A 12,342-nucleotide genomic window follows, 5' to 3' on the forward strand; every position below is an offset into this window, starting at 1 on the left:
TTGAGTACTAGTAGATCTGAATGCTTCCTCCACCACTGCTTTCATGTGACATTTTCTTATGCTTGAAATGCACTTTTTGTCTGGTTTTGCATGGGCCACTTCATGTTATCACAAAATAATCACAAAAATGGAAATACCAAAAAAAAAGTCATGTTATGGAATAAGGCTGTCACCAAAGCTTTAGGACACACAGCTTAGCTAAAGCTACACGATTCTGAAAATCTATTGCAGCAATGCTATGCAATTTTTTAAACAAGAGATCTGCCTTTTGGTGCTCAACTAGGTTAAAAGTTCCAGACTGGGACAGCCTGGTAGCTTATGTTATTTTCTTTTCTCATAAAACCCTTTAGTTCTCTGAAGCAAAATTGGTAACCTAGGTCTGATCACAGTCATACACAGAGTGTATTAAAATGGTTTAATGGCCCTGAACCATATGACATTAATGTCACATTGTAAAACAGGCATCCCTCATCAGACCTCTCATCCGTGAAAAACAAAAACCTAAGGACTTCCTTTGGCATATGATTCATCTGACTGTAGGACATTTTCCTACCTGACACTTGTTTTCAACTGTTTTAGTGTAAGAAAGGTTATAGGAACTATACTACAATGAAATAAAAGTACAACAGAATTCCTTTCTGTATATTTTAGTGGAAATGTGATGCCTTGATGTAGAAAAGAGTACTGGAAGTCCTCGCTTCCTCCCCTTCAGCTCACTGCCTTGCACTTGTCACTCATATAGATGAAATGTCTGACTTTGCCCAGTGTGATGGAAAGGCTCATTTCAGGGACCAGAGGGACTCAGGCGTGACCACACAGGGTCAGAAAGACACAGACTAGTTACTGTGGCTAGTATTCTTCCTGAAAGCTCAGCAGGATCAACAGAAATTCCCCTGTGTGCTCTCTCTCCCCATCTCTCACTGCACTGCACTGCACTGACACTGAGCATGATGGGTTGTCGTTATCGTTTAATTATTGCAGAGACCATTTGTTATGGGTTATCAGTATTCATTTTGTTTAAAAGAACTAACAACAACTTGTTCCTTACACCCTAAACCCCCTTCAGAGAGAATACTACCTATATGAGGTGGGTTTTGACTGACACACACTCAACACTCGGTTCCAATTTTTGTCTAGTCTGTGCTTGAATTTGACAAAACGATAAGCCAGTCACATCAGATATACAACTACTGCCCAGACAAGCAAGTGCAGAACACACACCTACACTAACACACACGTTCAAATTGGTAATAATAAGTTCTGCCAGAATGTTAACACGCTGCTTGTTCTTTATTTGATAACCACAGACTTCTACTGTGGAGCTAAACAGTCACGAATCAAACAAAAGTGAAAGTGCCATACTTCTCCATGGTCTGCAGTTCGTCTGCAGTATATTATTGCTGCTATAAGCATTCATATCTCAGAAAGCGCACTTCCTGTCAATCAGTCAGGTCTAGTCTGATGAAATATTTCCTGATTTTCCATTATTTTGTAACACGAATTTCACAATAGCTCTTCTGAAAACATCCAAAAGTTGGTGTTATACTGATGAAAGAGAAATATTCCTGGCAATCAGGGGAAATTCTGTTCTTTTGAATACGCTACAAAAATTAAGAAATAGATACTTGTGTCTAAGTATCTGTGGTGGGTCTAACAGATGGAAACTGAAAAAGTTAAAAAATTTAAATATGAAAAAGGTGTGGGTAATTTGCTGTCAGTGTTTGTGTGTGAAACAGATTTGAATTCCTGTAAAAGGAAACAACACAGAAAGTTCATTCTTGAAATATTAAACAGCAGCAGATCAGTCTTCATTGAAGGTCCACTTAACCACTTGTTGAGCTTTCAACCATATCACATTTTCTTTAACAGCAGATATATAATATATAAATATTATATGAAACAATAAAGGCGTAATCTAGAAGAGCAAGGAAGACATGATCACACATGTGGCTAAAAATAACTCTCTTCACGCCCTGATGAGAAAAGAATGTTAAATGGCTCAGTTATCTGTTCATCAACTTGTGTGTCAGATGACTACTTGTATTTTCTTTACCACAGTGTTATGCTTTATTTCATTTCTTACCACTGAGATGATTCATTTGGTTTTGTCCTTACTTAATGCTGTCACCACAGAACAAAGTCTGCCACTCATTAGGTGTCACTGGACCAGTAGCTGGTAAAAGTGGTCAGTGCACTTCCATACCATCTGAAATAAACTTGGCATGGAAAATTACAATCTTGAATATAACTTTTTGACACAAAAGCGTAATTGACTCTCTCAGTTTTTAGAAAAAAATGATCTGAGTTCTCTTCCGTGAAACATGATAGATGCTAAACTTGAGCAATTTATTTTTTCACGAAACATTTTTTTTAGTTGACACTGTAGTAGAAAATGTTCAAATGAAATGCCAACATATTTTACTTTTTTTATTGTTGTTGGTTTGCCTATAGTATGTAGGCTTGTTGTCTAGTTGAACCGTTAAAATGTGTCATTCACAACAGTAGACCAAGTTCAACAGAATGTCATGTGTAGTAATATAAGGGTAGAATTGCAAGACGCCCACTGTTCCTTTGAGTGATTTTTGTTGTGCACTTGGTGATCTGCTATCAGTGGTAGTCATCAACTATTTTCCATCACTTTGCCATCCGCCATAGAGGAGGAAATCAACCCACAGTTTGATGAGATATGATGATTCAGCATGGTTAAGGTTTTCTGACACACTAAAAAAGGTGAAGCTGTGGAGCCACAATGATTTGTAAGTGTCACTGGCTGTCACTGAAGTGGAAGTGCCCTACCCTGCATTTCTGCAGTGTTGCAACTAAAGGCACAAATATGGTAAATGGCCTACCTCTTTCTGTATCCAGCTTGATTGAGTTATTTATACAGGGTGGTGGGCACTGAAGATAATTCTCATGCCTTTGTGTTTGAATAAATTTAGGTTAACACAAGTTTTAATGTCATCTGCATAGAAACCACCAGGAATATATCCAATGAAATTCTTGTTCTTGTTAAAAAGGAAAATAGTTTCTCTGAATGGTGAATCTTTATGTCTACATCAAGACAATACTAAAAATATGCATCAGACCTCAGAAGTAGTGCTTCCAACCTTGGGGTCAGGCCCCCTCGAGGAGTCACAAGATAAATAAAGACAGGAAAGAAGAAGAAAATCTCTACTACTTCAAATCCCACAGGACTCTAAAAGGAGCATCACTGATTGGTTGAACTGCTCACAGATAAGACATGTATGTATCTTGTGTCAAAGGATAACAGAAAGACATGGCTCACTAGCCAAAAAGGCTTAAACAGTTAAAGAACGGTGATGAAATCATCTGTACAGTTTAAAATTAGAGTAAACATATGAGGCAAACAATATCCTGTGTACACTTTATAAACAGCACCTTATGTCTCATCAGATGTGGATCACCGAAATAAGCTGGTTGACTGTTGCACTTTGCTTCTATCCGCTTTGATGAAATTAGTCACCTGATATATGCTTGCCAGGAAGAATAGCACTATTGTTAACAAGAACAAAATGTACCTTAGTGGGTTAAAAAACAAGAACTAAAAAAAAAAAACACTCAAAGCCTCTTGTCTTTTTAGAAACAGTATCAGAGTTATTCAGAATAAACCACATAACTCACAGTGAGCATTTTTGAACAGATCAAAAGGATAAATACACACTTTAATCCATTCTTTGTATTTTGTTTGTGTTTTAGTTTTTTTGACAGGTTCAAAACCATCATCTAAACTCTTTTGATGCCAAGTATTGCCCTTACTACAGGGCAACTTAAGGGCAATACTACTACTGCAGTTTACTGTCTGCCATTTGGTGCTGAGCAGGTAGCATGCAGTGGGATTTCTGTTGCCTGCTGTGGTCAAAAAGAACCCTATGAGAGCGGTGAGAGTGAATCAGAACAGTAGAGTTGTGGTTCTGGACAGCTAAACAATGAGCTCAAACTTGGAAAAGCTCTGTAAAGCTGAATGAAGCTGCAAGTTATCAGTCTGTCACTATCTCTACTACAGTTTTTCACAATTGTTTGTTTTCACAATGTCATTCACACATCATATATTGAATATTGATTATAGCTGGGATGATTATGATGTGAATACATAAATCCACCACAATTGCACTCTTTTTAACATTATGTAGATGTCAAAGAACTGTTTCACAAGCTTAATGGACCAGTCATGATGACACGCTGAACACTGAGCATTTTTGCATTCTCTCAACTTTCCCATGGCCATGAAAGTACTGTTCAACCAAGCATGCAATATTAAGGGTGTTGGCCACTGAGAAATCAACTCCCTAACCTCACACGTGCATCTACTGCACCTTCTGTAGTTCTTGAGTGGAAAGTTTGAAATAAACCCACTTCAGCATTCTCTTAACCACAAAAATACCACTATACACAATGGTGAGACCCCTAAGGGAATCCTGAAAAGCACCACATAAACACCCGCACCTAAGCACCCACAGAAGCACTGGCTTTATATGCGGTAAAATTGTCTACACTGTTCCAATCTTTGTCATAGGGCATCGGACAAGAGGAACTATGTCATGTTGATTTACACACATAATCAGGTTAAGAAAAAAGTGTGTGCATGTATGAGTGAATACATAAGATAATTATAACTGTAAGACATTAAAGAAAAGGGACATTCTCATTCCAGGAGTTATTCTGAGAACTGTATGGGTCACTCGCTTGGTTTCAGTGCATATAGAAACTTCCCAGTCAACTTCCTGTCTGTCCTTACATGACTCACTCCATGTTTCAACTTCTGTGCGCGCATTATTTATAGATTTTAAGATTGTTGTTCATGAGTTCTCTTTTTCAATTTTAAACTTAAACATCGTGACACTGCAAATGTGTTCAACATTTGAGCTGTCTTTTTGATCTTAAGAGCTGGATGGCACAGCGTTTTCTGCAACTGAATCAATCTTTTATTCATCCCCTATTCCTCGAAAGTTACACTCTACTCTGGCTTTCTACTACTTTCTGTCATCCAATATCAAAGGGTCTGCTCGCAATCTGAGTGTTACATGATGACCTATAGTTTGACAACCAAGTTTCCAGGGTGGTACAATCGGGCTTTCATCAGTTGAGGACAGTAGCTAAAATTCAATTATTTTTTAACAGTTTCAGACCTTGAGAAATAGTGGCTGCCAGCTCATTCAGAATACTGCTAAGCTTTTAACTAGGAAGTAAGATCAAATCACTCTCATTCTTGCTGAATATGTTGCATTCTTTAAAAAAAATATGAATTGGTCATATTCTATATCTTTGTTAATCTCAACAAATTCCACGAAAAGACAGAGACACTGCTTCAGTCAGTTCCCTTAAATCTCAGCCCCAAGCAAGTCTTTGAAAACTAGTAAGAAATATATACTTTTATATATACTTTCATTATTTTAAAAAAGGATAAATAATTATCTAAAACAGCTGGGCATTGTAGTTTTTTTTAGCAAACATCACTGGGGTGGGAGTAAATGCAATTTTTGGTTCTAATGTTGCGTACCAAAAAGAGTTTTCAGAATTTCAATTTAGGGAGAGGTGTCTTAATTAGGAAACATTATGATACATTTTACTAAATCAACAATAAATAAAATGTTTTAATACGTCATGGTGAATATTTCGGTTCAAAATAAAATTTGGTTCCTTATATTTATGATGAATATTATTATTAGGAAGCTTATCCCTTTTTACCCCATTATGGGCGGTCCTGTCCTTAGCTCATAACCCGACATATTAAAGAGGCATCTATCTCAGTAGAACTGGTATAGCTAAATCTTTTGACAGCTAACACATTTCTTTTGTTCCAGATTATATTATTGTCAGACTGTCCACCATTGATTAACGGTATGAGAATTTTCCCTATTAAGTCTATCTATAACTCCATATACATCTTACAGTAACACACAAATCCTATCCCACTGGAATATTACAGCTGTGAGTCAGCTACAACAGTAACTGAGTCTGTATGCTTATCCAAATGGCATTTAGGTGCCTGTACCAGCAGGTCCTAGGCGTCATAGGTATTACACTTTTCCTGTTACGTTAAGGGCGAGAGCTGGAGGGAATGGTACTGTTTACAGACACCGCTAAAGACTATTGTAACTCCTTGGAGGACAAAACCAGGGATGTTAAAATGCCAAAACTTTTGTTTTCAAAGATTCGTTTCTACGAAATAAAGGATCTGATGCAAAATGTGAAGCGACCAAGGAGGTAAGCCAGAGAGACTAATAATATTACGTAATGATTTCAGTAAGGTGAACAGGCTTACTTCTTATTTTACATTTACTATTATTAAGTAGCAAAAAACTTAAACTATTTGTTTTACAGAATTGATATTGTTCTTAATCGAAAAAGGCATAAGAAGGACATCCAGTGCCTCATGGTACAAAAAATAAATGATGACCAACATTCTTCAAAACTCAGGTAATGTATGTTGCAGTATTATAGATATCTCAATCTCTCACTGTTCATTATCGTGAAAAAGAATACTCAAATACCTTTTTTTATTACAGTTGGCCGACTAAACTCCACCCAACTCTGGAAAAGTTGCTACAGGATAAAAGTAAGAAAGGTTCCTTTTTTAAACAATTGGGTGCTTATTTGCAGATAATAAAATACCACAAATTAAATGTCTTAATTAAATGTAACTCTTTATTATTAAAATTAAAATAATAAGATTTGAACAATGAATAATTACTTTTAAATCTTTCCCACAGAATATTTAGCAGCATTCCACGCATTCCTGCAGTCTGAGTTCAGTGAAGAAAACATTGAGTTCTGGCTCGCATGTGAAGACTACAAGTCGACCACCTCACCGGATGATTTTCGCTGGAAAGCTGAGGAGATCTACCAGGAGTTCATCCAGCCTACAGCCTGCAGAGAGGTGGGTTTGTCAGGGTTGATGATTCATAGTGGAAAGAGAGAGAGCTGGATGAATAGCCAATAGACAATAGAAAACGATACACCCGTAACTGATATTACAGAACAGGGGAAAGCATTATTGTGTCAGCACAAGAGATGGTACCTCATTATCAGCAAAAAGAATGAGTAAAGGATTCTCAAAGTTGATGAAGCAATATGGATGACTACTAAATGTCACAACTTCCACTGCTTATAGAGCTGTGTGCTGTATAGTTTTTCAGTGTTGGTGCACTAAGGTGAAGATGCATCCTCTGAGTGGGGTTCAATAGCATTTTCAAACCTGAATCGTGTGGGAAATCTAATTATCAAATATGAATCCCTTGAATATATCAAATCCATTTACATTTCAACAATTTCAAGCAACTAAGGTGTTGAGTAACTTCATATTTAAGAGCTCTTTTGTGCTGTCAGTTTTTTTTTAGGCGTATTAAATGGATACCTGAATATTTTGTACATTATGCTATGCTAATTGAAAAAAACACATACACAGGGTCAGTGAGTGTGGCTTTAAAGGTCCCATCCAGTGACTGTGACTAAAAATGCACAAATTAAGCTAAACAAAAATGTGCCATGTCAGTTTAACATCACCATATAACATTTTTACAATGAATTTCTTGTTGGCATTTTATACTTTGTCTGCAGTATATGTGTATGTTGCATACACGATCAAAGGTATCGCTCTGGTTGAAATTCAATTTGCTAAGGAAGACTGTGAAATAATGTTGAAAGCTCTAGAAAAACACTACTAAATAAACCTTGAGTTAAGATTTTTCTACATTGTTATGGGGTGTCATTCATTTTATATGTACTGAGCGTTATGTTTTCTAGTTCACTCTTGTTCACTCCAGTTTTCTGGAAGGAAAAGCCAGATTTTCGAGCTCCTACTTTCTTGGTACACAAATGACCAAGCAAACTGAAACAATGAGTGATTGTATGAATAATATATTTGCTGTGAATGCCGCTGTATTCTACACAATTTAAAGTATGCTTTCTCTTTGTTTCCTCTCCAGATCAATGTTGACCACCACATTAGAGAGAAGATTAAGAAGTCTCTGGAGGAGCCGAGCCTCTCCTGCTTTGAAGAGGCCCAGAAACATGTTTACATGCTGATGGAGAGAGACTCTTGCCCCAGATTCCTGCAGTCAGATGCCTACCTGAGTCTCAACCACAAATCCAAGACTCTTTGGTACATTTAGCCGAGAAACAAGGTCATCAAAACACTGCATCAATGCCGCTTCTTTTCTAATTCTCACTATTTGACTGGGAGATGATGTTTTGATGAGATGTTGTGGGAAATTTTGCAGGATGCACACCATGAGAGAAAAGTAATGTGAGTGGAAAAAGAAGTATGTAGGGGAGAAAGAATGCTGTTGGTATGTGATGTACTTTGATTGTGCAGAGTTTGGAGTTGTTGCTGTAAATGTTAACCGAAAGTCTTTGTAAGTTAAGATACTGAGTGTACAGTATGATAAATGATAAGGAATGATAAATAAATTGTTTCTGACATGCAGAATGAAATGACCTAGTTTTCATAAATAGGCAATAAATGCAAAGTTTTTGACTAACTTACATGGATACATTTGAGCGTATGATTGTGGTAGTTTCGACTCATAGTCTATAACTATTCTTAATATTCCGACTATTTCCATATAGTCATATTTTGAGTTCTTATTTAACTGACTGACTGTCTCACTGACGGTGTGGGGATGGGCATGAGTCAAAAAAAAACAAAAAGAGAACAGTTTCCACTGCTCACCCAGCAAGGAGATTCTGTTTTTGGTCACATGTCTGATATCCTCTAATTAGGTGCAGAGATGACTCCACACACCAGCAATACGGTTTACCAAACTGGAAAAAAGTAACCCCTTGGTAACCCTTGATCCCACTCGGTTCTGTAAATGGCCTTATTCCCAAAAATTGTGCCTTAAAAAGGAGTACTGAGGCAGCTAATAATAACTCAGGGGCTTAAACGACAACACTGGAGTCATCAGACAACCTGATGCGTAACAGATCAGCCTGAATGTGCTGCCTTGTTAGGGGAATAATCTCATCACCCACAGACAATGATGGCAGAGAATACACAACTGCTTTACGTAGAGGCTTTACATTCAAATAAAAATATAAAAAGTGGAGAATACGCTTTTTATATTTCATCTAAATAAAGATTGATGGTATGGATTGTTGTTACCTTGCCCTAACTTTGGAAGCTTGCTTTTTTACCTCTAAGCAGTCTATCCAAGCGTAATGAATGGCATGTTACAAAAATGAAATATAAGGGAGGCTTAAATTGTAGTTTAGACCATTTATTCTCATGTTGTGCCCATGACACACTCCCCTGCATCACTCCAGAATTTGGTGAAATGGGAATATAAGTGATATTTTGAGCACGAGTAAGCACTACATAATGCAATTCAAAATATTTATTGAACCTGCTCTGGTGAAGAGACAAAAGAAAATGGATGTGAAAGAGGTGAAATCCTAATTTTAGTTACATTTTATGAATAAAATGTCTTTACTGCTCTATCTTTTTTAGTGCCATCCCATTGCCATCTCTTCTTAATGTTCCCAAAACTTCACTTATTCAAAATTACTGGCAGCGAAAAAACATCTTTTGTGAATCTCAGGGACTGAGGTTTGCATCCTGAATTGTGTGGTGAGATATAGGCAGACAGACAAACAGACCTTGGTTAAGATTAGTGAGAGATTCTGTTTTTTGGTTCAGTCTTGTCCTGTCTTGTGCTTCAAGTCACTGTTTGCTTTTTCAATATTTATTTTAATATTTTAGTTGCTCTGGGCAGATACTGTATTGCAAGAGCGAGTATTGTAGGATAAAGTTTTTTTTTAACAAAATCATGTTGATGAAAAGTGTAATCCAGGCATTTAATGTTGCAAAACAGTCACATGTAAATGCACATTTTTAAGACTGCATGCTAGAACTATTTGCAGGAATCACAATAAACAGCTAATGAGCTTTTATTATGCCGAGCCCCACAGTTATTTCAATGTCAAACGTCAGTAACTCTGCGTACTCTGGGATGTCAGGGGCTGTTCCTTATACATGACAGAGGTCTCACATCACATGGCTAACTATTCTTCACACACAATCTGTCATTGTTTTCTCACAACCCAGCACAGTTACCATGGTAGTGAAAAGGAAGTGAGTACTGTCGATGGCACGGTGTTAGTCAAGACAGTCACACTTGGGGAACTTACCAGATCTGAATACTACAGGCTCATGTATTGAATGGTGCTTTCTATACGGCTGTGTTTCTCCATATAGTAACCCAATAAAATATAAAGGGACAGCTTTCAGTTCACAGTGTTTGGTGACTGTTCGTAATGCCTCAGTACTTATAACCGTGTTTGGGCAAAAGATGGAGGGCAGCATCAGTGAAGCCAAGCCAAAGGACTGATTGTAACAGAATGGCCTGGGGCATCAGATGGTGAGCAGGAGTGACAGAGATAGACTAAAAACATATCACAAAACTCCTGTGAGGTATTTTTAATTACCTTCTGAATTCTTCTTTCTTTTCCTTCTCGTTCAGTTTTCTGCCAGAATCTGCCTTCTTCTATAAACCTATTATAACAGAAGTGAGGTTGGTAGCGCTGGATTGCATTTACTCTTCTTGGTTTGTCAATATAAGTAGCTCTTTGAGGATATAAAAAAGCAATATGTTTGAATCAGACATTTCATCTTTACTGGAATAGACTCTGAACAAAGTATTTTATCTTACAATAATTTAAATCAAGGGTAATAGATCTTAGATCCTCATGGTTTTCTATAAGCACCGACCATAAAACTGGCTGAGCGTGACACTTACATGTTGCATTTGCATAGGACCTGCACACCTCTGACGGTAAATGTTCAAATTTATTCACAATACCAAATATTGCATACGACAGCAAGACAGTGACACCATTCTTGTCTTTTTTTTTGTCTATCTACATGATTGCTTTGTGAGACTATAAAGCTGCTTTTATTGACTGACATTTATTTGGAAAAAATGAAAATAAATTGCTCTGTTAAGTGGCCAAGAATGAGCAGAATGATGCATCTCGCAGTAAAATTTGTAGAAACCCATCTGCCCAATGTGAAGTGAGAGGCAGATGGTGTGATTCTGTTCTCCTCACTCCACTCTAAGCTTTGGCTAGAAGTGTGACAGAAGTAGTTGCCAGGATCTGAAGTCTTTCCTTCTAAATATATAGCAGATTAAACACATGATTTTTACCCCAAGTGACTATACCTCTATTGGATGCATGTATGCTGTGGTACTCCTTAATAGAAGGAAACAAAAGTTCAACAGCACAGCCTTGGATTATCAGTTCAGTACAAGGCCCCTAGCAGATCAAGTCAACTAAACTACCAAGATTTTTTGACACTGACATTTTGCATAATTGCTTTTGGACTAAAATGGTTTATTTGGTGGGGGCCATGTTGGCTCAGTAGTTATCAGCGTAACTGTCGCAACACAGTCAGAAGGCCATGGGTTAAAGCTTTAGCCCTGGTGTTTTCCATGTGAAGATTTATAGCTGTATTACTACACTTAGGACCTTTTGCTGCCTAGATTCAACACCTAGCCCCAAGCTTTAACCTTAATCCTCAACATGAGACCTCTATTGGCCTTACAGTGAGAGCAGCACTTCATCAGCACAGTCGCAGTTCTCTGTCATTATCTACTAACTGGAGGAGGCAAAATAACGGCACTATCTATAGAGTCACTTTTAAGTTGTGAGAAGACAACATTTTACTGCTGCTTTTTTTGTAGTGACCTTAGGCAAAATGATTGTGTTTCCATCTTAGAGAGTCAGTATGCTTCAGCTGAAGTGCTTGTTCGATTTCCAGTGTCAGAATTTGGGGGACTGCTTCCAACTATTTCTTTAACTTGAAAAGGACAATCTGACATTCACACCCACTTAAAACATCGATTGGCTCGGTGTACAGAGGTGTGAAAATCGTCTGGGTTTAAATTTCTCTTTCGTTTTTCTTTTTTAATTTTTCACACAGTTTTTTGTGTACTACCAAGTGCAACGCCAAGAATGCATTCGAGGAGAGACTATCCGAAAAGTGTGTGTCATTTTAAAAATTTGAACGTTTCTCACATCTGCCCCCGCCTTTAAGATAAGATAGAAATTCAGGATTGAATGCTGAAGCCTATTAATTCCCACAGCTGGTTCTTCACTTCCAATCATCTGCGGCAGCCTCTACTTCAATGCCAGACAAAATATGTCTTAGGGCAGATTTGAAGGAAACATAAAATGTCAAGGGTCAGTGCTACCAATGCTAATTTCAGCTAATGCTAGTCACTCGCCAAGAAACTGTCCAGCTCAGTACAAGTTCTCACACCACAACTCGATTTCTGGCCCAAGCTCAGTTATTTCTCTTCACCCCTGTCTGCTCCCAGTCCC

General features: G+C 37.6%; 1 protein-coding gene across 1 annotated transcript; it reads left to right on the top strand.

Moving 5' to 3' along the window:
- The first annotated feature begins 6,076 nt into the window (after positions 1 to 6,076).
- Positions 6,077 to 8,190, top strand: si:ch211-117l17.6 (regulator of G-protein signaling 21). Its single transcript, XM_035653787.1, has 5 exons — positions 6,077 to 6,225; positions 6,343 to 6,438; positions 6,528 to 6,577; positions 6,732 to 6,898; positions 7,947 to 8,190. The coding sequence occupies exons 1-5, from the start codon at positions 6,080 to 6,082 to the stop codon at positions 8,130 to 8,132; spliced, it is 645 nt and encodes a 214-aa protein (XP_035509680.1). The 5' UTR covers positions 6,077 to 6,079; the 3' UTR covers positions 8,133 to 8,190.
- Positions 8,191 to 12,342: the final 4,152 nt, after the last annotated feature.

The sequence above is a fragment of the Morone saxatilis genome, unplaced genomic scaffold (genome assembly GCF_004916995.1).
Source record: "Morone saxatilis isolate NCDOM2014 unplaced genomic scaffold, NCSU_SB_2.0 Contig12, whole genome shotgun sequence".
NCBI lineage: Eukaryota > Metazoa > Chordata > Actinopteri > Moronidae > Morone > Morone saxatilis.